This window comes from Muscardinus avellanarius (genome assembly GCF_963383645.1).
Source record: "Muscardinus avellanarius genome assembly, chromosome: 10".
Classification (NCBI taxonomy): Eukaryota; Metazoa; Chordata; class Mammalia; order Rodentia; family Gliridae; genus Muscardinus; species Muscardinus avellanarius.
The window spans coordinates 46,300,102-46,327,250 of NC_137796.1; the positions used below are offsets into that span (position 1 = coordinate 46,300,102).

Below are 27,149 nucleotides of genomic sequence, written 5' to 3' on the forward strand. Positions count from 1 at the left end.
AACATTTTCCAGAATTAAAAATGTGGATATTTCTTTCATACTTATTCTTGGAAAGATAGGTGAAATAGTCTTAGCTTTAGTCTTTACTTTTTTTTTTTCCCCCCCAGCACTGGGGATGAGGCCCAGGAGCATTGTACCTCCAAGCTACACCCCCAGCCCTACTTTTTAGTCTTTTTAATTTTTAATTTATCTTTTTTTTTTTTTTAAGCAGGGTCTCACTGAGTTGTAAAGTGCCTTGCTAAGTAGCTAAGGCTGTCTGTGAACCTCGATACTTTGGTCTTCACCTCCTGAGTGTTGGGATTGCAAGCATGTACCACTCTTAATCCTATTAAGGTTATTATTTATGTATGCTAAATCAATATATACCCTTTGGCTGTGTATGGATTACATGCCTGTAATCCCAGCAACTTGGAAACTAAAGCAGGAAGGTCACAAGTTTGAGACCAGCATGAGCAATCTAATAAGACCCTGTCTCAAAAAGGACTGGGGATATAGCTCACTGACAGATTGGCCCTGAGTTTGAGACCCAGTAAACACTATATATTGATAGATATAGATATAGCCTGTTAGTCTCTTATACTTAGGATTCAAATGAGGAATGATTACAAATTGTATCTCCCTTTTCTTTTCTTTTCTTTTATAATGCTTGGGATCAAACCCAGGGCTTCATACCTGCTAGGCAAGTGCCCTGCCACCACACTGCATCCCAGCTCTGTACTTTTTGTTTTGTTTTGTTTTCTTGGTATGAGGATTTAAACCAAGGCATTCTACTTACAAGCTACACCCCTAGCATGATTTTATTATTTGGAAACAGGGTCTCACTATGTTATTTAAAGCCTCTCTGAGTTGCTGAGGCTGGCCTTAAACCTTTGATCCTTCTGTTTCAGCCTCCCCAGTACTGGGATCACAGGCATTTGCCACCACACCTAGGCACCTTTACACCTCTTATTACTCCTCAGATTATCTTGTGGACTTTTTTGCTTCCTAGTAAAGTGTCTATATCTCCACTGAACTCTGAACTGTAAAACAGCAAGGACCAGGGCTAAGTTAGTTACTTCTGGATCCCCAAATTCCAACACAGACCTGGCACAGCGAGAGCTGAGACAAAGTATGCGTAATGAGTAAATGAAATGCACAGCACACACATGGAATGAGGAGAAAGTTAAAGAGAACAGATTCAGAGATGGGAAAAGGTTTATAGTGTAATACAGATAGTGGGCTTAAATCCCAAGACCTACTCAAAAATCATAGGTTAGCTTATCCTACTTTAAACATGTTTGGAACAGTTACATTCTCCTATAGTTAGGCAAATCATCTAACACAAAGTATTGTAACAAAATTGTTGGATATTTAATGGACACACCCAGATGGGCTTTTGGAGATATGACGAGATATAAAAACAAAGCATAATATTTAAAAAAAAAAAACACTGGTGACACACACTTGTAATCTCAGCATTTGGGAGGCTGAGACAGTAGGATCATGGTTTGAAGACAGCCTCAGCTACTTAGTGAGGCCCTTTGCAACTCAATGAGACCCTGTTTCAAAATAAAGAATAAAAAAATAGGGCTGGGGTGTGTCTCAGAGGTAGAATGCCCCTGAGTTCCATCCCCAATATCGGAAGAAAAAAAAAAAAGGCAACACAGTACATTGTAGCGTATGGGTTGTTAATTCCTATGATCACACAGCTGATTGGATACTGCAGCATGCTGCTGCTGGCCAAAAATCACAGCAGAATATCAACTGCGTATGGTTAGCCTGGGAAAGATTAAAAAAAGTACAGCTTCTACTGAATGAATATGCATGAGTAGTTTATTATCTTGGGGACAGTGGAAGCCATTAGTGGGTCCTAAGCACTGTAATAATGTGGGGTTTTTTTTTATATTTTAAGATTTTTATGCCAGGCATGGTGGCATACACTTGTAATCTCAGTACTTAGAAGGCGGAAACAGGAGGTTTAAGAACAGTCTGAGCAAGTAGTGAGACTCTCATCAACCTAGTGAAACCCTGTTTCCAAAAGCTGGGGTATAGCTCAAAGGTAGACTATCCCTAGGTTTAATCCCCAGTACCACATACATATGTAAATTTTTTTTTTTTTTTAAAGATTATTCTTACAAGCCGGGTGTGGTGGCGCATGCTTGTAATCCCTGAGCTTGGGAGTCTGAGACAGGAGGATCACACAGGTTTGAAGCCAGCCTCAGCTACTTAGTGAGGCTCTCAGCGACTTAGTGAGACCCTGTTTCCAAATAAAATAGAAAATAGGTCTGGGAGTATAGCCCGGAGGTAGAAAGCCCCTGGCTTCCACCCCCAGTACCACACACACACATACACACAAAAGATTATTCTGACTACCATCTTGGACTGGGTTTAGAGGTTGGAGAATGAGGGTTGCAGAAATCCAGACAAAACCTACAGAGATGAAATATTAGAAGGCGAGCACAGTGTATAAAAAGTAAAGAGTTGCCCGGCATGGTGGTGCACACTTGTAATCCCCGCACTTGGGAGGTAGAGACAGGAGGATTGAGCAGGTTCGAAGCCAGTCTCACTGGCTTAAGAGATCCTGTTTCCAAATAAAATATAAAAATAGGTCTGGGAGTGTAGCCTGGAGGTAGAAGGGTTCCATCCCCAGTACCAAAAAAAAAGTGAAGAGTTGATGGGCATGTTGGTATATACCTGTCATCCTATCAAGTACTTGGGAGGCTGGAACAGGATTGCAGGGTCAAAGCCAGCCTCAAGAACTTAACAAGGCATTCTACAACTTAGTAAGACTGTGTTTCAAACTAAAAAAAGGGCATTGTGTTGCACGCTTGCAATCCCCGTGCTTGGGAGGCTGAGACAGGAGAATCACACAGGTTCAAAGCCAGCCTCGGCTACTTAGGGAGGCTCTCAGCAACTTAGTGAGACCCTGTTTCCAAATAAAATAAAAAATAGGTCTGGGTGTATAGGCCAGAGGTAGAAAGCTCCTGGGTTCCACTTCCAGTACCACAAAAAAAAAAAAAAAAATAGGACTTGGAATGTACATCCAAGGTACAATGCCCCTGGGTTCAATCCCTAGTACCACAAGGAAAAAATAAATGGTATATAGGTTCTTTAGAAACTCAGAGAAGATAACACAGCCAAGAATGGCAGAGAATTAGAAACTATCTTGGGATGCTATTACTTATATTCCTCAAGTTTTTGTGGCTGCTTTGGGCAGAATGCAGGTCCACAGTTGCATTATAAGGAGAAGCATTGAAATCTTGGAAATGCTGAAGAAGCTCCTATTGTGCCGATTTGGCTATTTGTACAGATATTGAACTTAAATATTGGTGTACAATGTATCATTTCTGCTGCTTCACTGTCTGATGTGTGCCCTTATTGTTGATCTGCATAACTACCTTGAACAGTATTATATATAGTATAAAAATTGTTTGCATACAAGGATACTGGCCTCTATATTGGCTGTTTTCATTCAAGTTATTTGATATACTTAATTTATAGGTTTATTAACCTTTACAAGTGCTATAGTGGACAATTATTAAAATTCTACATTGTTTTATATAATTGAAGATATAAAACATTAATTTTTTTGTCATTTAAAAAAATCTCTTCAAGCTGGAAGCTCCTTGACATCCTTTGGAACAGAAACATCGAACAGCAGCACTTTATCTCAAAGTAGTGCAGTTGGTTCTGCCTTTACACAGGATACAAGATCTATAAAAACACAGTTATCTCAGGGTAAGCTGGTTTTTTTTCCTCCAGATGTTTTTATTCTAAATTTTTATAGTGGTCTTTTTCTCTGAATGTAAACTTCTGAAATTACAAGACATTACTTTGAAAAACTATTGAGTATACCAGGACACAGTGGTGCATGCCTGTAATAATAATAAAAAGGGTTAGGGGTAGCTGGTCGTGATAGCGCATGCTTTTAATTCCAGTATTTGAGAGGCTGACACAGGAGGATCACGGGTTTGTGGCCAGCCTCAGCAACATAGTCCCTATTTCAAAATAAAAAATAAGCTGGGCAAGGTGGCACACACTTGTAATCTCAGTCCTTGGGAAGCTGATTCAGGAGGATCACAGGTTTGCATTCAGCCTCAGCTGACTCTCTGCAACTTAGACCTTGTTTCAAAATAAAAAATAGGGCTGGGAGTATAACTCGGAAGTAGAGTGCCCCTGAATGAGTCCCCAATGCCACGCACAAAAAATAATAAAATTAAAAAACAAAATAGGGCCGGTATAACTGGGAAGTAGAATGCTCCTGGGTTCAATCCCCAGGAACACCACCTACACGCACACACCAAAAAAAGCTCTTGAATATAAAATTCAAGCCAGTGCTAAACATAATCCTATATATCTGTATTTATTTATTCACTTTTGGAAATAGGGTCTCATCAAGTTGCCAAGGCTGCCACGAACCTGTGCTTCTCCTGTCTCAGCCTCCCAAGTACTGGGATTACAAGCATGTGCCATCCTGCCTGACTATATCTTACTTTGGGTATTTTGGAATAGTTGTAGCTACTGTTGTTTATATTGACTTAAATGATCTTATTTCCAAATATCTTAAAGAATTGTCACAGATAAATCGTTTTATATACTTAAAAGGTCATTTTATGTAGTAGTAAAATTAACTAGAGCTTTCAAAAACTTCAGCACTTAATGTCTAGACCTGCTAGTAAGTGCCTAAAGTTAAGCTACTATGGAGGCTGAGGCAGTAGGATTACAAGTTTGAGGCCAGCCTTAGCATCTTAGTGTTTTTGAGACAATTCTCCTGTCTCAAAAATAAGCCAGGAGAAGTGGTACACGCCTGTAATTTCAGTATTTGGGATCCTGAGACAGGAATTTCACAGGTGTGTTGCCCCCCCCCTCTCTCCCTCTCTCTCTCACACACACACACACACACACACACACACACACTTGCTTAATTTTTTCTGAAATGACTTTGCCATTAATGGTGATCATTGCTTATTGTTGATCATTGTAAACTTGAGAATGTTACTAATAAATTATCTCTGACATTTCTGATAACCAATACATTGTTAGCATTTACTAGTTCTTTATAACCTATGAAAATATGCACACATAGACAGTAGCATTTTTGAAAATATCTTTGTATAAAATGAGCAAAATTTTTAAGCAAAAAATTGTACTTTGGTGCAGTATCATGAAATAACAAGAACTCCCTGAGCAGAGATGTATAGCAAACATTGTAGGAGGAAAATCACATCATGAAAATATCTAATGTTGTATTCTTATTTCTTACTGTGATCAGGCCTTACAAAAGGAAAAGTGGAATTTTTAAGTATAAACCCTTTATTAAGCAAAAACTTGCTAGATTTTTAAAATGGCAAGAAATTAGTGTGATTTCTGTGTGATTATCTGAAGGGTTTATTTGTTGCTGACCTTTTAGTTTTGATGTTTAATTACCCAAGCCCATAAGGTATTTAAAGAACCACCTACTTCACTTTCTTGTTCTTTACTTTCTTGTAATAGAATTTAATGGAGAGGTATTATATTGGTCATCGACAGAAAGTACTAAAAATATTTAAATATGTCAAATAATTTTGTGATGGTTGTTATTAGGGTATTCTTAATTTGACCTGCCTACAGTGTGGTCTTTGATAATATTCTTAGAGAATCTTGTGGTAGGTGACAATCTTTGTAAAACCTTATCTCACTAGGTAGAAACACAGATAAAGTTGTGGAGATGAAGTTTTTCTTGTTTCTTTTGGGTTTTGGGGGGATTGTTTTGTTTTTGTAGCGCTGGGGATTGAACCCAAGGTTATTCTACCTCCAAGCTACACCACCAGTCCTTTTACTTTTTATTTTGAAATAGGGTCTCATTAGTTGCAGAAGGCCTCTGCGTTGCTGAGGCTGGCTGTGAACCTTTGATCCTTCTGTCTCAGCCTCCCAAGTAACTGGGATTACAAGCATACGCCATCATATTTGGCTTGTGCTAAAGATTGGAATTGATAGAAATAAGATTCTAGACATTTTTTTTAGGGTCTAGATTATTTTGAAATCCCCAGTTAGGGTAGTTTCTTATCTTTTGGTTACATTTTAGGTCGTTCAAGCCCTCAGTTAGATCCTTTGAGAAAAAGTCCAACCATGGAACAAGCAGTACAGACCGCCTCGGCCCACTTACCTGCTCCAGCACCTGTTGGGAGAAGGAGCCCTGTATCAACCAGGCCTTTGCCATCTACCAGCCAAAAAGCAATAGAGAATCAAGAGCACAGGCGAGGTAGAACTTTAGCTATTTACTGTTCCTTAATTGACTGATCAACATTTTCCACTTACCTTATTTTCATTAAGAGGATTTACTTTATGTGACTGATCCTAGAAGGTTTAAGCTAAACCTAATAGAATTATCAGTCTTTCAGATTTGACTCAAAGCGGTGGTGGGGGTGTAGTTTTTGGGTACTACACAGATTTTGTTTTGTGGTATCAAGCCCTCATTTCTAACTTGACAGAAATTTTTGTTTGTGTCCTGAGTTGATGTCTGTTACTTTGTGTGTCTCCTTTTTTAGCTGAAGTACACAAAGTTTCAAGACCAGAAAATGAACAACTCAGAAATGATAACAAGAGACAAGTAGGTAAGTTACTTGGATCTAAAAGCCCTATTCTTTACTTCTCAGTATGAATAATGTTTAAATATATATGAGCCAGGCATGGTGGTGCATGCTTAAAATCCCAGTATTTGGGATACTGAGACAGGAGGATCACAGGTTTGTGGCCAGTTTTAATAACATAGAGGGGTCTTTCTCAACTTAGTGAAACCCTGTTTTTTATTGTTGTTTTTTTTAGGGGGGGGGGGAGCCGGGCATGGTGGCGCACACTGGTAATCCCAGCTTTTGGGGGGCGGAGACCAGAGGATCCACAGTTTGCATACAGCCTCAGCTACTTAGCGAAGCCCTTCACAACTCAGTGAGACGCTGTTTCAAAAATAAAAAGACTATAAAATAGGGCTAGGGTGTAGCTCTGAGGTAGAATGCCCCTGGATTCCATCCCTGGTATCACCAAAAAAAAAAAAAAAATTAGGGCTTGGGGAGTAGCTCACAGGTATAATGCCCTGGGTTCAATCCTCAGAACCACCAAATAAATAAATGGATATGTAATTACTGTTAAAAAATGAAAGGTGGGGTTGTTAATTATAAAGGAATAGCACAATGGAGTATTTTTGTGGTAACTAAACAGTTCTTTACTGTGGTAGAGGTGGTTATGCAAATATATATATATATCTTTTATGTATTGGTTGGTCCATGACAATTTACTATATATATATATATATATATATATATATATATATATATATATATGTATATCTTTTATGTATTGGTTGGTCCATGACAATTTACTATATATGTATGTATGTGTGTGTGTGTGTATATATATATATATATATATATATATATATATATATATATATATATATATATAAAATTGTCATGGACCAACCAATACATAAAGACATCAGAAAATGAAACCATAAAAAACTGGTGACATTAAATAAGATCTGAGGTTCGGTTAATTCTATTGGGCCAGTGTCCCTTTACTGGTTTTGTTAATGTGTAATAGTTACATAAGATGTTGCTGTTGGGTAGCTGGGTGATAGTCACTAAGGATCACTCTGTACTATTTTTTCATTTTCTTTTTTCTATAATTATTTAAAATAAAGGCTTTTTTAAACTATTAAGCCAGGTGTGAAAGCACACACCTGTAATCCCTGTACTTGGGAGACTGAGACAGGAAAGTGGCAAGGCTAGGTGCCAGACTTGGCAATTTACTTATTCCTCTTTTTTCATTTTGAGGTAGTAGGGATCAAACTTAGAGGCATTCTACATTTGAGCCCTATTACTTGGAAACAGGGTCTTTCTAGATTGATGACAGTCTTACAACTTGCTGCTCCTGTCCTCGAACCTGCAATACTCCCATCTCAGCCTCCCAAGTTATTGGGATTACAAATGTGCACTACTACACTCAGATAAACGTTGGCCAGGTCTTTTTTTCTTTCTTTTGCACTAGGGATTGAACCCAGAGGCATTCTACCTTCATGTTATACTCTCAGCCTAATTTTATTTATTTGGAAACAGGTCTCACTAAGTTTCAGAGGTCCTCGCTAAATTGCCAGGGTTGATTTCAAACCTGCCATCCTCTTGTCTCATCCTCCCTAGTACTGGGATTATAAGTGTGCGCCAGGCTAAGCCATGGTAATTTAACAAGACCCTGTTTCAGAATAAAAAGGGATGGTTAAGTTTGGTGGCACATGCCTGTAATCCCAGTACTTGGGATGCTAACAGAAGATTGCCGGTTTAAAGCCATCCTCAGCAATCGCTTTATATTTTCCTTGTTTTGAAGTTCATAACATCCCCAAAGCATTCATTATTTTATTAATTTTAAATTTGTTAATGGAAACCAGGAGTGGTGGCACACACTTGTAATCCCAGTACTTGTGAGGCTGAGACAGGAGGTTTGCAAGTTCAGCCTTGGCAGTTTAAGGAGATTTTGCACAACCTAGCAAGACCCTGTTTCTGTTGTTGTTGTTGTTGTTGTTGTTGTTGTTGTTGTTGTTGTTGTTGTTGTTGGGTGGTACTGGAAGTGGAACCTAGGGGATTTCTACCTTCGGGCTATACTCCCAGACCTATTTTATATTTTATTGGAAACAGGGTCTCACTAAGTTGCTGAGAGCCTCACTAATAGCTGAGGCTGGCTTCGAACCTGTGCGATCCACCTGTCTCAGCCTCCCGAGCGCGGGGATTACAAGCATGCGCCACCACACCCAGCTAAGACCCTGTTTCAAAACAAAAAAAGTTTAAAGAGGGATGGGGGTAGAGCTCAGAAGTAGAATTCTCCTGGGTTCAATCCCCAGTTACCACCAACAAAAAATTTTTTTTTTTTTGGATGGAGAACAAATTACAGTTAGTTTGTTTGTTTGTTTGTTTGTTTGTTTGTTTGTTTGTTTTGCGGTTTGGGGATGGAACCCAAGGGCATTTGACCTCCAAGCTACACCCCCTGCCCTACTTTTTATTCCTTATTTTGAAACCGGGTCTCACTGAGTTGCAGCGGGCCTCACTAAGTAGCTGAGGCTGTCCACGAACCGCAATCTTCCAGGTCTCAGCCTCCCAAATGCTGGGATTACAAGCATGCGCCACCACGCCCAGCTTCAAATTACAGTTTAAAACTTCGAAATTAATAAAGGAAAAAAGACACAAGTTCACACACAGCCTCACAACTTAGTGAAACCCTGTTCAGAATAAAATAGGGCTAGGAGTATAGTGCAGAGGTAGACTGTCCCTGGATTCCATCCCTGACACCATAAAAATAAGTAAATAAATGCAATGTATGGTCACCTTATTTACATAGTGAATTTCTTTCTTTATACAAGAAGCTGATACCAGGGTCCTTCTACTTCTGATCTATAACCCCAGCCCTCATACACACTGTTGAATGTGTTTTGTTCCCCAGAATACAGAGTTCTTTTTCGTTAGTTTTTTTGTTTTTGTTTTTGTTTTTTTGGTGGTACTGGGGTTCCTGGAAGCCCTTCTACCTCTGGGCTACACTCACAGACCTATTTTTTTATGCTTTTTATTTGGAAACAGGGTCACTTAAGCCAGCATGGCTGGCTTCAAACCTGCACGATCCTCCTGTCTCCGCCTCCCAAACGCGGAGATTATAAGCGTGCACCACCACGCCCGGCTTTTTTTTTTTTTTTTTTTTTTTTTTAATAGTGCTAGGGATGAAACCCAGGGGCATTCTACCTCAGGGTTCCCTGCCCTATTTTATTTTTTACTTTGAAACAAGATCTTGCTAGGTTGGTGTGATTCTCACTAATTGCTGATGCTGTTCTCGAATCTGCAATCTTCTTGTCTCAGGCTCCCAAATACTAGGATTCCAAGCATGTGCCCCCATGCCCGGCTTATATATTACATTTTATAATTTGGGAAAACAAACAGCTTTCCTCTAAAATTAATTGCCATACTTTTATCATACAAAACTTACATATAAAGTGCCAGGTGTGGTGGTACATGCCTATAATCCAAGTACTTGGGAGGCTGAGACAGGAGGATCAAAGGTTGGAAGCTAGCCTCAGCATCTTAATGAGATTCTCAGCAACTTAGTGGGACTCAGTTTCCAAATGGATAAAAAAAAAAAAGATATGAGGGTGTAATGTAGAGCTAGAATGCTGCTAAGTTCAGTCCACAGCACTTCCACCCCACAAATATTTTTATAAAGTAAATTGGGAAGCCAGGCGTGGTGGCGCATACTTGTAATCCCTGCGCTTGGGAGGCTGAGACAGAGGATCGCACAGGTTCGAAGCCAGCCTTGGCTACTTAATGAGACCCTGTTTCCAAATAAAATATAAAATAGGTCTGGGAGTATAGCCTGGAGGTAGAAAGCCTCTGGGTTCCACCTCTAGTACCACAAAAAAAAAAAAAAAAAAATTGGGTGTAATAACACACACCTATCATCCCCGTACTTGGGAAGCTGAGACAGGAAGATTCCAGGTTTGAGGACAATGTCAGCAACTTAGTGAGATCCTGTTTCAAAAATAAAAAGACCCCTGGGGGTATAGTTTAGAGAAAGGATGTCTCTGGTTTTGACCCCCAGTACCAAAAATATTAAGTAATAATTAAAAATGTCTTAGCCGGGCGTGGTGGTGCACGCTTGTAATCCCAGCACTTGGGAGGCTGAGACAGGAGGATCACACAGGTTCGAAGCCAGCCTCAGCTACTTAATGAGGCCTTCCTAAACTTGCTTGAGACTCTGTTTCAAAATAAAGAATGAATGCCTGGGGAGGCTGAGCAGGATGGACTACCTCAGATACTTGGTGAGGCCCTTTGCAATTCAGTGAGACCCTGTTTCAAAATAAGGAATAAAAAAAAAATAAGCCAAGCGTGGTGGTGTAAGCTTGTAATCCCAGCATTCGGGAAGCTGAGACCAGAAGATCATGGTTCTCAGACAGCCTCAGCTACTTAGTGAGGCCCTGTTTCCAAATAAAGAATAAAAGATAGGGCAAGCGGTATAGCTCAGAGGTCGAATGCCCCTGGGTTCCATCCCAGTACTACAAAAAAATAAGTAAGTAAGGCAGGGCGTGGTGGCGCACACTTGTAATCCTGGCGCTTGGGAGGCGGAGACAGGAGAATCGCGCAGGTTCGAAGCTAGCCACGCGCGCTGGCTTAGGAGACCCTGTTTCCAAATAAAAATGTAAAAAATAGGTCTGGGAGTGTAGCCTGGAGGTAGAAGGGCTTCCAGGAACCCCAGTACCACCAAAAATAATAATAAGTAAATAAATAAGTAAATAATGAAAATTAGGGCTAGGGTGTAGCTCTGAGGTAGAATGCACTTGGGCTCAAACCCCAGTACCACCAAAATTTTTAAAAACTGCACATAATTATAATAATTCATACTTTTATGTCCTGTTTTTCAGTTAACTCACATCAAATATGCTATTCCATATTCCTCTGTTTTGTTAATTCCCATGTTTTTACTTTATTATACTCATGTGATTGACTAAAATCTTGTATGCAGATTGTGTGTGTGTGTGTGTGTGTGTGTGTGTGTGTGTGTGTGTGTGTGTGTTGGGAATTGAACCCAGGAGCATTCTACGTGATTTTTTTTTTTTTTTTTTTTTTTTCAGTACTGGGGTTCCTGGAAGCCCTTCTATCTCCGGGCTACACTCCCACACCTATTTTATATTTTTTATTTGGAACAGGGTCTCTTAAGCCAGTGAGGCTGGCTCCGAACCAGCACAATCCTCCTGTCTCCGCCTCCCAAGCTCGGGGATTACAAGCCTGTGCCACCACGCCCGGCAGCATTCTACCTTTGAACTCCACCCACAGCCCAATTTTTATTTATTTATTTATTTATTTATTTATTTATTTATTTATTTAATGTGTGTGGTACTGGAGGTGGAACCCAGAGGCTTTCTACCTCCGGGCTATACTCCCGGACCTTTTTTATATTTTATTTGAAAAAAGGGTCTCACTAAGTTGCTGAAAGCCTCACTAAGTAGCTGAGGCTGGCTTCGAACCGTGCGATCCTCCTGTCTTAGCCTCCCAAGCGCGGGGATTACAAGCGTGAGCCACCACGCCCGGCAGCATTCTACCTTTGAACTCCACCCACAGCCCGATTTTTATTAATTTGTTTGTTTGTTTGTTTGTTTTTATGCGGTACTGGTGATGAAACCCAGGGGCATTCTACCTCAGAGCTACACCTTCAGCCCTATTTTTAGTCTTTATTTTTGTTTGTTTGTTTTTTGCGGGTCTGGGTGTAGAATCCAGGGGTATTCGATCTCTGAGCTATACTCCCTGCCCTATTTTTTATTCTTTTATTGTGAAACAGGGTCTCACTAAGTTGAAGAGAGCCTCACTGAGTAGTTGAGGCTGTCCCAGAACCGCAATCGTCCAGTCTCAGACTCCCAAATGCTGGGATTACAAGCGTGGGCCACCACAGGCGGGCTTAGTCTTTAGTTTGAAATAGTGTCTCACTTCATAGCTATGGTTGGCAGTGAGCCTGAGATACTTCTGTCTTGGCCTCCCAAGTACTGGGATACTGTTCTTTTATTTTAAATCATACAGTCTTACTAAATTGTGGAGGGCCTCAAAAGTTGCTGAGGTTGGCACAACATGTGATCTTCCTGTCTCGGCCTCCCAAGTACTGGGATTTCAATCGTGCACCACCACACCCTGCTGTATGTAGACTTTAAACATTTCTTTTCTCAACAATTTAGAATAAAGACCACAATAAAAACTTCTGTCATTAACCAGCATAAAAATACTCAAGGTATTATTACATATATTCTTTTATTAACATAGTTCCAGGTGCTTCTTCTGCTCCAAGAAGAGGTCGTGGGGGTCACCGAGGTGGCAGGGGAAGATTTGGTATTCGACGAGATGGTCCTATGAAATTTGAGAAAGACTTTGACTTTGAAAGTGCAAATGCACAATTTAACAAGGAGGAGATTGACAGAGAGTTTCATAATAAACTTAAATTAAAAGGTAGGCTTTGTTTTTTTGTTTTTTGTTTGTTTTTTTTTTTTTTTACTCAGAAAAGAATTGTATTTGATCTATGAATTAAGGATGTTTTTTACTTTCTATGTTTAATTTTATTTAGCACAATTATTGACTTTAATGGTTTGTTTTTTGTTTTTTTCTTTAGAAGATAAACTTGAGAAACAAGAGAAACCTATAAATGGTGAAGATAAAGGAGACTCAGGAGTGGATACCCAAAACAGTGAAGGAAATGCTGATGAAGAAGATCCACTTGGACCTAATTGCTATTATGACAAGACTAAATCCTTCTTTGATAACATTTCTTGTGATGATAATAGGTATAATCTTTATCTTTTTAGTATTCCTTATTGTTTTTTGTTTTTGTTTTTTTTTGGGGGGGGGGGTTGGTACTGAGGATTGAACCCAGGACAGTCTACCTCCAAGCTACACCCCTAGCCTTTTTTATTTTTTGGTTTGAAATAGGATCTCACTATATTGCTGAGCCTGTCCTTGAACCTGCCATCCTCCTTCAGCCCCCAAGATGTGTGCCATCATGCCTAACTTAATTTTAAGTGTTCTTAGGTGCTTATGAAGCTCAAGTTTAAAATAGTTTCATATTTTTTAATTTTCAAATATATATAGTACTGGGGATTGAACCCCTGGGGGCATTCTACCTTCAAGGTATAACCTCAACCCTCCTATTTTGAAACAGGTCTTGGTAAATTGCTGAGACTGGCCTCAGACCCGCAATTCTCCTATCTCAGCCTTCCTAGTACTGGGATTGGGATTGCAGGCTTATGTCACTGTGCCTGGCTCAGAATTGATTTTTTATTTTGTTAAAATTCTATATACTAAAGCCAGGCGTGGTGGTGCACACTTGTAATCTCAACATTTGGGAGACTGAGACAGGAGGATCACTGTTCGCAGACAGCCTCAGCTATTTAGTGAGGCCCTTTGCAACTCAATGAGACCCGGTTTCAAAATAAAGAATAAAAATAGGGCTGGGAGTGAAGCTCAGAGGTAGAATGCCCCTGGGTTCCATCCCCGGAACCACAAAAAAAAAAAACAACAAAAAAAAAAACTATATACTAAAGAAGTTTTAAGTTATATTCCTTAAAAGAAGAAAGAACCATATACTTCCCTTTAGGGATGCAGTCACAGTTGTATATTACTAATTAAAAGAGATGCATTCATGTAACATCTAAGTGAGACCTTGTAGCCAGTTACAATGGTATGCACCTATAAATAATCCCGGCTACTTAAGAAGCTAAGTCTAGAAGGTCTCAAGTTCAAGGCCAGCCTGGGCATCTTAGCAAGACCTGTCTCAAAGAAAATATAAGCTGGGCATGGTGGCACTTTGGTGGTGGCTGAGGGAGGAGGTAATGCAGATTTAAAGCCAGCCTCAGCAATTTGGTGAGGCTCTCAGCAACTGAGACCCTGTTTCCAAATAAAAAATAAAATAGGTCTGAGAGCATATCTTGGAAGTAGAATGTCCTTGGGTTCAATCCCCTAATATCACAAAAACAATAAAAAATAAGATCTGGCCAGGCATGATGGCACACACTTGTAATCCCAGAATTTGGTAGGCAGAGACTGGTGGATCATGGTTCTGACAGCCTCAGCTACTTAGACCCTTCGCAACTCAATGAGACCCTGTTTCAAAATATAAAAAGACTAGGCTGGGCGTGATTGCGCACGCTTGTAATCCTATTACTTGGGAGGCTGAGACAGGAGGATCACACAGGTTTGAAGCCAGCCTCAGCTACTTAGGTGCTCAGCAACTTAGTGAGACCTGTTTCCAAATAAAATGTAAAAAATAAATAAATAAAATAAAAATGTAAGCCAGGTGTGTTGGCACACGCTTGTAATCCCGGTACTTGGGAGGCTGAGGATCATAAGTTCTTTATTTTGAAACAGGGTCTCACTGAGTTACAAAAGGCCTCACCAAGTAGCTGAGGCTGTTTTAGAATTGCGATCCTCCTGGCTCAGCCTCCCAAATGCTGAGATTACAAGCATGTGCCACCACCTAGCTTGTGTTTCTTTGTTTTATTAATCGTATTTTTATTGATATAAATTGATAATATAAATAATTACAAATTAATTGTATTGTACAAATTAATAATTTCACTATGACACTTGTTGCACTGGGGATCAACCCAGCAGTTTTCCACCTCTGAGGCATTCACCTGGCCCTTTTTATTTTGAGACTGGGTCTTACTAAGTTGCTGAGGCTGATCTTGAGCCTGTGGTCCTCTTGGTCTCATATTCCCAAGTACTGGGATAACAGGTTTGTATCACCCCAGCCAGTTTGAAATGCTTATTAATTTATCTTTAGAAATTACTTAGCCTTAATTTGGAAATTAATGCTACATACTTTTGCTGAGAAATTTGTTTTATACCTGATAATGCTGAAGGCATTTGCTTTTGTAATAGGGAACGGAGACCAACCTGGGCTGAAGAAAGAAGATTAAATGCTGAAACATTTGGAATCCCACTTCGTCCAAACCGTGGACGTGGAGGGTACAGAAGCAGAGGAGGTCTTGGTTTCCGTGGTGGCAGAGGGCGTGGTGGTGGCAGAGGTGGTGCCTTTACTACTCCTCGAGGATTTCGTGGTGGATTCAGAGGAGGTCGTGGGGGCAGGGAGTTTGCAGATTTTGAATATAGGGTAAGTTATTGTCTACTTTGGGGCTGGTATTAAATATTATGAAGGTCAAAATATTTTTAACATTTATTGTGGAAAAATTTTTGGAGAGCATTAGAATTAAGTTCATATTTGGCTTTATAATGATCAGTATCCTGATTAGGATGGTTTTCTGTTTTTTGGGGTTTTGTTTTTGTTTTTGGTGGTATTGGGGTTCCTATTAACTGTTCTACCTCCGGGCTACACTCCCAGACTGGTGGATCACGGTTCTGACAGCCTCAGCTACTTAGACCCTTCGCAACTCAGTGAGACCCTGTTTCAAAATATAAAAAGACTAAGCTGGGTGTGATTGCTCACGCTTGTAATCCCATTACTTGGGAGGCTGAAACAGGAAGGATCGCACAGGTTCGAAGCCAGCCTCAGCTACTTAGTGAGGTGCTCAGCAACTTAGTGAGACCTGTTTCCAAATAAAATGTAAAAAATAAATAAATAAAATAAAAATGTAAGCCAGGTGTGGTGGCACACGCTTGTAATCCCAGTACTTGGGAGGCTGAGGATCGTAGGTTCACAACCAGCCTCGGTTACTTAGTGAAGCCCTCAACAACTTAGTGAGACCTTGTTTCAGAAATGAAAATTAGGGCTGAGAGTGTAGTTTAGAGGTAGAAAGCCCCTCGGTTCAATCTTCAGTAACACACACACACACACACACACACACACACACACACACACAGGTAGAAATGTAATATAAAGCCAAGTGTGGTGGCACATACACTATAATCCCAGTACTTGGGAGGCTGAGACAAGAAGAAGATCACAGGTTCAAGGATAGCCTCAGCGAGTAGTGAAACTGATTAACCTAGCAAGACCCTGTTTCAAGAAAAAGAATAAATTAGGGCCTGGGGTATAGCTCAGAAGATGAATGCCCCTGGGTTTGATCCTCAGGACAAAAAAAAAAAAAGCTGAGTATGGTGGCACACGCTTGTAATCCCACCATTTGGGAAGCTGAGACAGGAAGATTGCAGTTCGCGACAGTCTCAGCTACTTTGAGGCCCTCTGCAGCTTAGACCCTTTTTCAAAATAAAGAATAAAAAATTGGGCAGGGGGTGTAGCTCGGAGGTCAGATGCCTCTGGGTTCCATCCCCAGACCTGCCAAAAAAAATAAAAATAAAAAAGAATAAAAAATAGGGCTGGGGGTGTTGTTCGGAGGTAGAAGGCCCTGGGTTCCATCCCTAGTACCGCAAAAAAAAAGTTTATTTTGGTAAGAAAGATCACTTAAAGACATTACACACAGCCGGGCATGGTGCTGCACACTTGTAATCCCAGCGCTTGGGATTACACAGGATTACAGGAGGATCACACAAGTTTGAAGCCAGCCTCAGCTGCTTAGTGAGGCTCTCAGAAACTTAGTGAGACCCTTTTTCCAAATAAAGTATTAAATAGGTCTGGGAGTGTAGCCCGGAGGTAGAAAGCCCCTGGGGATTCAATCCCTCAGTACCCACACACACACACAAACACACAAAAGAAAGACTATATAGTCTACCTTTTATTGCGTGGGTACTCAGGATTGAACCGAGGGGCATTCTACCTCTTGAGGTATATACCCAGTTCCCCCACCCCCTATTTTTTTTTTAAATAGAATCTCTACTAAGATGCAGGACAGGCATGTGCCACCACAACTGGCTCTTCTATTTCATATTACAAAATAAATACACTTGTACCCCTAAAAGATTCTAGGAAGCACATATTCCCAGAATGAAAAGCATGCCTTTACATTTAATAGCTACTAGCATTTATACAGTATTTAGCAAGTATGTGGCATTGTTCTAAATGTTTTTCACATACCTGAAACCTCCCATCAACTCTGTGATGTAAATTCTGTTCTCATTTTACAAATGAGGAAACAGGAATAGGTATATGAAACAACTTGTCATGGTTACATAGCAGTAAGTGATAGTTCTGAGTGTTGAACTTAACATTTTTGATTCCTAAGTCAATGCCCTTAACTTAGTTTTGTGGAAAATTACTATATTTTCTCTGGGTTTTCTTATTTCACCATGATCTTGAAAATATTGTCATATATTGGAATCAGGAACTGCTATAAGGAAATTTTGTGGCTCTGTATATTGTGCTTATTTGCATAATTTATTTGTTGAAAGGCATCTATAAATTAAAGGAGCATATTGCTGGGCATGGTTGCGCACGCTTGTAATCCTAGTACTTGGGAGGCTGAGGCAGGAGGATTGCAGGTTCATGGACAGCCTCAGCTACTTAATGAGGCCCTCTACAACTAAGACCCTGTTTTCATATAAAGAATAAAAAATAGGGTTGGGGGTGTAGTTTGGAGGTAGAATGCCCCTGGGTTTGATCCCCAGTTCCACACAAAAAAAAGAAAATTAAAGCACCATAGTAACCATCCTAAAGCACCATAGTAACCATCCTAGCTTGAGACTTGAACAAGAGGTATGGTGGCAAACATATACTAGGGAGGCTGAGACAGTAGGATCGCAGGTTCAAGGACAATCTCAGCAAGTAGTGAAACTCATTAACCTAGTGAGTCTCTATTTTCAAATATGGAATAAAATCAGTAAAATCGGGCTGGAGGTATATAGTCCTGAGGTAGGATGCCTCGGTCTAATCCCCAGTATCAGAAAAAAAGAAAAAGCCGGGCATGGTGGTGCAGGCTTGTAATCCCCACGCTTGGGAGGCGGAGACAGGAGGATTGCGCTGGTTCGGAGCCAGCCTCACTGGCTTAAGAGACCCTGTTTCCAAATTTTAAAAAATATGAAAAATAGGTCTGGGAGTGTAGCCCGGAGGTAGAAGGGCTTCCAGGAACCCTAGTACCACCAAAAAAAGAAAAGAAAAAAGTAGCAGCTGAGGCTGGTCGTGAACATACATTGCAAGTATGCATCACCACGTGCAGTTGTGTCATAGATTTTTTTTTGGAGGGGTGGTACTGGGGGTGGAGCCCAGGGGCTTTCTACCTCCAGGCTATACTCCCAGACCTATTTTATATTTTATTTGGAAACACGACTCACTATGTTGCTGAGAGCCTTACTAAGTAGATGAGGCTGGCTTCAACCTGTGTTGATCCTCCTGTCTCAGCCTCCCAAGGGAGAGGATTACAAGTGTGCGCTACCACGCCCGGCTTTGTGTCATAAACTTTAGAAGCCTTAAAAGAATCAACCCAGCTGGGCATGGTGGTGCAGGCCTATAATTTCAGTGCTTAGAGGATTAAGACAGAAGAATTGCAGCTTGGAGGGGAGCCTCAACAATCTGGAGAGACCCTGTTTCAAAATAAATAAGGTCTCAAGTTTCCGCTCAGAGGTAAAATTGCCCTTGAGTTCAATCCCCAGTAAAAATAAAAGAGTAAGGCCCGGCGTGGTGGCGCACACTCGTAATCCCAGCATTTGGAAGGCTGAATTCCTCGGTTTGCGGCCAGCCTCAGCTACTTAGTGAGGCCCTTTGCAACTCAGTGAGACCCTGTTTCAAAAAAAAGACTAAAAAATAGGGCTGGAAGTATAGCTTGGAGGTGCAGTGCCCCTGGGTATCCCCAGTACAAAAAAATAAATAAATAAAGATCAACCATGCTAAACCTTCTGCCACCCTAACCCTATTAGATGGTTAGGAAACTTAAGAACCGTGAGAGATTGATCTAGGCACAAAACTTTGACCTGATTTTCCTTAAGGATAATTTTCTAAACATAAACTTGATTCTATGGTGGTTTGTTTTGTTTTGGGGTTTTTTGTTCTGTTTTATGGAGGATAGGGTTAGGTCAGGATTAGGATAATCGAATGTAGTCAGCTCCTATTTTATATGCTGCTTCCAAGGAAATTAAGCCACCCTGGTAAGTGAGAGTGCACTTAGTCTATGTTTCTTCATAGAGAGTCTAGAGACAATGAGGAATCTGAAATGACTGAGCATGATTCTCTCCATCTCTCCCTTTTATTTTTTTCTTCTCTCCCCTACCCTGCCCTCGTCCCTCCCTCTGTTTTTCTTCCCTCTCTCTCTCCTTTTTTTTCTTTGTTCTTTTTTTTTCTTTTTTACCTTTCAGAAAACCACAGCTTTTGGGCCCTAAAAGGTCTGGATTGGTCGTACTGCTTTCTGAAAGGTAAAAAAATTAATTAATTGATTAGCTAATTAAATAATTGGGAGATGTGAAGGTTTACTTTATGGAAGAACAACGGGTTCATCTTTGGTTCATTATTTCTGTACCATCTCGTACTATCCCATACATATTTCATTTTAATAACCTTGTACAAACCATTTAGTATTGTATACACAAATGGAATCTTTTACCTAGGAAATGTCTGCTTCTAAATTGGAGTGAAGCCAATCTTTTACCTAGGAAATGTCTGCTTCTAAATTGGAGTGAAGCCAGGTGTGGTGGCGCACGCTTGTAATCCCAGCATTCAGGAGGCTGAGACAGGAGTATCTAAGTTCTCAGACAGCCTCAGCTACTTAGTGAGGCCCTTTGCAACTCAGGGAGACCCTGTTTCAAAATAAAGAATAAAAAATAAGGCTGGGATAAAGCTCGGAGGTAGAATGCCCCTGGCTTCCATCCCCAGTACTAAAATAAATAAATTAATTAATTAACTAATTAATTAATTTGAGTGAGACTCAGCACATTTGCCCGTTGGTTTCCACAGTGGATTGGTTCCAGGACCCATATTCCAAGTCCCTTTAAAAAACGAAAAAGAAAAAAGAAGCATTGTCTGGGCTTGATGGCACTTACCTATAATCCCAGTATTAGGGAGGCAGACATAGGAGAATCACAGGTTTGAGGCTAGTCTCAACAACACCCTTTTTTTTTTTTTTTTCCCCATACTGGGGATTAAACCCAGGGATATTAAACCTCTAAGCTACAGGCCAGCCCTTTATTTTTTGTTTTTTTGTGGGTTTTTTTTTTTTTTTTTGGTACTGAGCTTGAACCTAGGGGCCTTCTACCGCCAAGCTACATCCCCAGCCCTTTTTATTTTATTATTTGAAAACGGTCTCACTTAAGTGGCTGAGGGCCTCACTAACTAGTTGAGGTTGGCCTTGAACCTGCAGTCCTCCCAAGTACTGGGATAACAAGTATGTACCACCACACCCAGTATGAGACCCTATTTCAAAATAAAAAGTAAGATAGGGATAGGGGTCTAGCTCAGAGGTAGAATGCCCTTGGGTTCATTCCCTAGTACCAAAAAATAAACTATTGTTTAGGAAATAATGACAAGAAAAAAAGAATCTACATATTCACTACCAGTACAATCCCATCTCCCCTTTAATTTCCATCCACAATTGATTGAATCTGCAGATACAAAACCTACAATGCAGAGAGCTCCACTCTATGTGGTAGCAGCTAGTCTAGAGGCAAAGAAGCCTATACTTTATACTTCTGATGCTGTGTACAAGCCTTTAGGAATTGTCTAACTGGAAAGCTCCTTCAGATTTTTATTATTTTCTCACTTGGTTACATTTATAATCATTGCTTTCTCTTGGCGTGAAATTTTGGAGAGAAATATTATCTTACTATCCTGGTATTTTATTGCTTATAAAGATATCGAAGACTTGGGGATTTAATGAAGCTTGTTTCAAAAGAATTTGTAAAAGCTGAGCATAATGGCACATGCCTATAATTCCAGTTCTTAGGAGGCTGAGACAGGAGGATTGCAGGTTCAAGGACAACCTCAGTAATGTATAAAGACTTTTGACAACCTAGTGAGATTTTGTTTCAAAACAAAAACTAAAATAGGGCTAGGGGTGTTGCCTAGGAATAGAATGCCCCTGGGTTCAATACCTAGTACCAGAAAAAAAAAGAAGAAAAACTATTGTCCATTGTACTTGATGAGTTACTACTAAGTTCAAACATTATGTTATTTCACTATTTTTTGTGGTGCTGGGTGGTGGAACCCAGGGGCTTTCTACCTCTGGCCTACACCCCAGCCTGGCGATATTTCTTTTTTTTTTTTTTTTTTTTTTTTTTTTGTGGCACTGGGGTTCCTGGAAACCCTTCTACCTCCGGGCTACACTCCCAGACCTATTTTGGGTTTTTTTTTTTTGTTTTTTTTTAATTTGGAAACAGAGTCTCTTAAGCCAGCGAGGCTGGCTCCGAACCAGCACGATCCTCCTGTCTCTACCTCCCAAGACGTGGGGATTACAAGCATGCGCCACCACACCCGGCTTCACTATTTTTTTCAAAGTCATTACAATAACCAAAGATATTGGGGTTGTACCTATGTTTCGGGTGCCCAGCACACAAACACCACTGCTTTCACTTATGTTGACTAGAAAATGTAGTAAACAGATAACTGAGCTACTACTTGGTTATAGAAGTTATAAAAAATATTACTTAGGAATCAGTAAAACAGAGTTTTCCATGAAAATAAAAGGAAGAGTATATTTAAAGTTAACTTAAAACTGAAGCTGAGTATGGTGGCACACACCTGTAAACCCAGTACTTGTAAGGCTGAGTCAGGAAAATCTCAGGTTTGAGAACAAGCAAGTAATGAGGCTCTCATCAACCTAACAAGACCCTGTTTACAAAGAAAAAAATAAAACAGGGCTGGGGTGTAGCCCAGAGGTAGAATGGCCCTGTGTTCCATCCCCAATGCAATCAGTCGATCAATAACTGCTAAAAAGAAAGGCTTACTAATAAACCAGTAATTTGGGAGCTAATTTTTTTTTCTTTTCTTTTTAGAAAGACAACAAAGTTGCTGCCTAGTCTACAAACAAGTCTTTGAAAAATAGGTGAATTTCTAGCTCTTCATGGTCCTGAAAATTGGTTTCAGTCTTTGTGAAGAATGAAGAAGTGAATTTGCTGTATATTTGTCACCAGCACTGGGTTTCATTTGTTTGTTTATTTTTCTGCTTAATTTCAGAGATACAATGCAGTTGCTTTTGGGGGGAGAAAGGCTCATCTTAAGAAATGAGCACTAAATATATTTGGAATAGCAGAAGGTTAAGTAATTTCTTATGTATAGTTAAGCTAAAGCAGTACTTCAATGGGACTTACAAGTATTTTTTCATCACTGAAAGGATTTTTCTTATCACTAAATTGTATTGGCAATTATTGCAAGTTGCCTGCAGATAGGGCCGTGATACTGTGTTTTGAGCCACAGAAGGTGTGTGTGTGTGTGTGTATGTGTGTGTGTATGTGTGTATGTATATCTTTTTTTTTTTTCTTTTTGGAAATCCTATAATATGAGGTAGCTTATTTCATCAATTAATTAGGGTGCTGGATGGTAGAGAATTTTGTCAGTCAACTATGTACACACAGTAAATACTGTTTCTTAGGCAAAGGTAACTTTTTTATATAGTTGTAAAATTCCATTATATTCCATTGCCAAAGAAACATTAAGAACTTTGTATAGCTGTATAAAAAGCAACTAATTTTTTAAAGAATAAACATTTTAAAGTCAGCGAACGTACTGTGTCCTTGCAGAAGTTGATGTGCTGAGGAGCAGAATTGTGGGTGGGTGTTTTTTTTTTCTTAGCTTTCCTGGCTTAAGATTTTTTATTTCTTTTTTAATGTTTGGAACATAAATGAAGATTTGATACATTCTTCCATTATCTAAAGAGGATAAATTATTCATGCTCAATGTAAGAACTTCATTTTATAGCAAATGGCATATCACAGGATTTGTCCAAATAATAGATATTTTCAGTATATGAATGTAAATAATAATAGATAAGAATGTTCTTAGCTGTATTTTCAAGTAAGTAATCATCCCCCTTTTTTAAAACTTTAAAACTAGGCATCAATTAACATGTTTTTCCTGATATGCCTGGAATTTTGTTGCAATAATGTTGATTCTCATTCCATTATATTTCAAGAAGATTCAGTGTGTTCAAATTTATTTTGACAACTTGTAACACTTTATTACCACTGGTCCTTGGGCCTATGACCTTCAAATGACTCAGTATGGAGTTCACCACTAATTATAAATTATTAATAAATCTTTTTGATATTTTACACTATAGTAGAAAAAAAATTGGCCACTTTTCTGTTTTTGTGAAGGCCATGGATAAAGGGATCCAAAGATTTAAATATTTTATCTATTTTGATTTTTGTTAACTTTCTCCTTAAAACATTCAGTAGTGATGAAGATGTGAAAATCTTTACTGTAGGAGAATTGGAATATTTAAGGATGGTTGATATTTTTAATTTTAATTTTCTATCTTTTGTATGGCTCTACAAGGAAATGTTTTGTAATTTGGCTTCATTATTAAGATCCAGTACTTGGCAGCCATAGTTTAGATAATATTGTTTAGTACTATTTGCTTGCATGTTTACAACAAAACCTTTTGGAGGACCCACAAATCATGATACTAAACACATTTCTGAGGCATTTTGAGCATCTAAGCAAGTGCTGTGGCAATACCTGTGTAGACTGAGATGTCCCAAGCAGATTTCAAGAAGGAAAACTGTAAATACCAGTTCTACACACTGAAAGTATGAATTCACATGTTTTCCCACCCTCTGGGTCACTGACTGGGACATATGTTGTCCCCGTAATAACTGGCAGCATGGCATACCTGCAGTGCACCTTACAATATTAAAGCAAAGTTTTTATTCTAAAACAGAATAAAACTGTTCAATAAAAAGTGTTCGTCAAAGTTCTTTCTCTTAAATAGTAACATTTTCTTCCAAAGAAATATAATGAAAAGTATCTTTAAAGATTGGAAGCATGATGGCACACTCCCATTATCCCAGTACTTGGGAGGCTGAGACAAGAAGATCGCAGGTTCGTGGCCAGCCTCAGCAACTTAGACGCTGTTTCAAAAAAAAAAAAAAAAAGAACTGAGGATGTAGCTCGGAGGTAGAATGGCCCTGGGTTCAATCCCCACTATCAAAAAAAAAAAAAAAATTTAAAAGCCCCACTAAATATAAGATTGAAAGCACGAGACCTGGGTTTGATCCCCAGCACCACAAAAAAAATATAAATTTATATATAGTAAGATCAGAATTGTGGCGTATATTCTGTAATAACAAAACTAATTTTTTCTTTTTTCTTTTATACTGGTGATTGAACCCAGAGGCATTCTACCTCCGAGCTACACCCCCAGACCTATTTTTTATTCTTTATTTTGAAGCAGGGTCTCACTGAGTTGCAAAGGGCCTCACAAAGTAGTAGCTGAAGCTGTCCTGAACCCGGATCCGGGATGTAGCTTCTGGGACCCATTCCCAATACTGCAAAATTAAAAGGAAGGAAGGAGGGAGGGAAAGAAAGAGCAGGCAAGGTATAAAAAGATCTTATTTCCAAGAGTACCATCAACATTTTGGGATTTATTGTCAAATAGAAGCGACCACTTCATTCTGCCCTCTATCTGGTCAGATTTACTGAGAAGCATTTTGGGTTTGGGTTGTTTTATGTTTATGTATTTTTGTTTGTGATGCTGGGGATTGAACCGAGCAGCGTTTCACCTCTTACCTACACTCCCAGCCCTATTTTATTTACTTATTTATTTTTTATTTTTTATTTTATTTATTTATTTTTTTTGTACTGGGAATGGAACCCAGGGGCCTTCTACCTCTGGGCTATACTCCCAGACCTATTTTATATTTTATTTGGAAACAGGGTCTCTTAAGCCAGCTGACACTGGCTTTGAACCTGTGCGATCCTCCTGTCTCAGCCTCCCAAGCGCGGGTATTACAAGCGTGCGCCACCACGCCCAGGGTTATTGTTTATTTTGAAACGGTCTCATTAGGTCCATGATAGTCTCACTGCTTAAGCATGCACCACCATGTCCAGCCTAGCTTTTTTTTTTTTTTTTTTTTTTTTTTGGTACTGGGGCATTCTACCTCTGAGCTATACCCCCAGCCCTATTTTTTTATTTTTGGCAGTACTGGGGATTTAACCCAGGTGCATTCTACCTCTGAGTTAAACCCACAGCCCAGTTTTTACTCTTAATTTTGAAACAGGGTCTCACTAAGTAGCTGAGGCTGACCGCAAACCTGCAATCCTCCTGTCTAGGCCTCCCAAGTACTGGAGTTACAAGTGTGTGCCATCATGCCCAGCTTGTTCTTTATCTTTGAAACAGGATCTCTTAAGTTGTGAAGTACCTCATTAAATAGCCAAGTCTAGTCGCAAACCTGCAATCATCCTCCTATCTTAGCCTCCCACATGCTAGGATTACAAGCATGTGCCACACATCCAGCTTTTATTTTGAAACAAGGTTGATGAGATTCTACTTGCCAAGGATGCCCTGAAACCACTCATCCTCCTGTCTCACTCTCCCAAGTACTGAGCTTAGAAGCCTGTACCACCATGCCTGGCCAGCTCTGTTCTTTCTAGTTTCACAGGTAATTTTCATCAGTCAGGTTTAGAAAGACAATTATATATTTCAGTTGGCTCATCTAATCTATCCCCCTCCTCTGAGGACCTTGGAAGGGCAGATCTAGGGAGAAATGGGAAGGTTGAGATTCAACATTTCCTTCAGTCCTTAGATTCATTGAGAACTGAGACGTGATTTTTCATTCCTAGCATAGTGGAAATGTTCTCTGTTAGAACATTATTATGTTAGAACATATGTTCTCTAACATAATAGAGTATATGTTCTCTGTTGCAATTTTACCTGTTTTCCCTCATCCTTGTATATATTAAGGTACATGAGAAGCTGTTCTTCTGGGACCCCCTTATTCCCAAGCATAAGCCAAGAAGCCACTTTTCTTATCTTAAAGGGTTAAAGTTTTATTATTTACTATATCTAATCATGTCTGGATTTGGTGTGTTATGGGATCCACTTACCCTATTACTTGAGAGATTGTGAAGGTTGGGAAAGTTTGATGGTACAGGCCAGTCATGGTTAATGGTATCTTCAGATCAGTTGTCACCAATTTGCTTGCTTTACCTGTGATTACTTTTTGCTTCCAGTATTCGGAATTGATCCCTGGAGCACTCTTACCCCTGAGCTACATTCCAAGCCCTTTTGTGTATGTGGTACTGGGGTTTGAACTTGGAGGCATTCTACCTCTGAACTAGTCCCCTCTCTATTTATTTTTCATGCTAGAAATAGAGCCCAGGCGCATTCTACCTCCAAGCTACACCCTCAGCCCTATTTTAATTTTTACTTGGAAACAAGATCTTGCTAAGTTGCTGAGGGTCTCACTAAGCTGCCGGAGCTGTCCTTGAACCTGGAATCTTCCTATCATTCTCCCAAGTACTGGGTTTAAAAGTGTGTGCCACCAAATCTGGCTCCAAGCCCTTTTTATTTTTTTATTTTGAGACAGCATCAAACTTGTGATCCTCCTGTCTCACCCTCCTGAGTCACTAAGATTATAGGCATGCGCCACCATGCCTGACTTTATTACCATGTATGTATGTGTGTATGTTGTATAAACTATCTATATTATATGTGTATATTTTTTCTTCTTTTTTTTCTTTTTTGCAATACTGGGTATTGAACCCAGGAACATTCTACCTCCAAACTACACCCCTAGCCCTATTTTTATGTTTTTTGTTTTGTTTTGTTTTGTTCTTGGAAACAGGGTCTCAGCTGCAGAAGGCCTCAGAAGGTTGCTGAGGCTGGCTGTGAACCTGCGATCCTGTCTCAGCCC

General features: G+C 39.7%; 1 protein-coding gene across 15 annotated transcripts in view; it reads left to right on the plus strand.

The window, feature by feature from the left end:
* LSM14A (LSM14A mRNA processing body assembly factor) overlaps positions 1 to 22,332 on the plus strand; it is a gene marked incomplete at both ends in the record, with an annotated part of 63,217 nt that extends 40,885 nt beyond the window's left edge. For 2 of the 15 annotated variants that reach the window (XM_080702741.1, XM_080702744.1), the window contains 7 exons: positions 3,595 to 3,717; positions 6,044 to 6,220; positions 6,507 to 6,572; positions 12,792 to 12,974; positions 13,135 to 13,306; positions 15,402 to 15,633; positions 22,290 to 22,313. In XM_080702741.1, the coding sequence (XP_080558867.1) occupies positions 3,595 to 3,717; positions 6,044 to 6,220; positions 6,507 to 6,572; positions 12,792 to 12,974; positions 13,135 to 13,306; positions 15,402 to 15,633; positions 22,290 to 22,313 (977 nt within the window). Of the gene's footprint in view, positions 1 to 3,594; positions 3,718 to 6,043; positions 6,221 to 6,506; positions 6,573 to 12,791; positions 12,975 to 13,134; positions 13,307 to 15,401; positions 15,634 to 19,661; positions 19,686 to 22,289 lie in introns of those variants that run through there. The other 13 variants (XM_080702733.1, XM_080702743.1, XM_080702740.1 and 10 more) reach the window with 13 other exon arrangements.
* Positions 22,333 to 27,149: the final 4,817 nt, after the last annotated feature.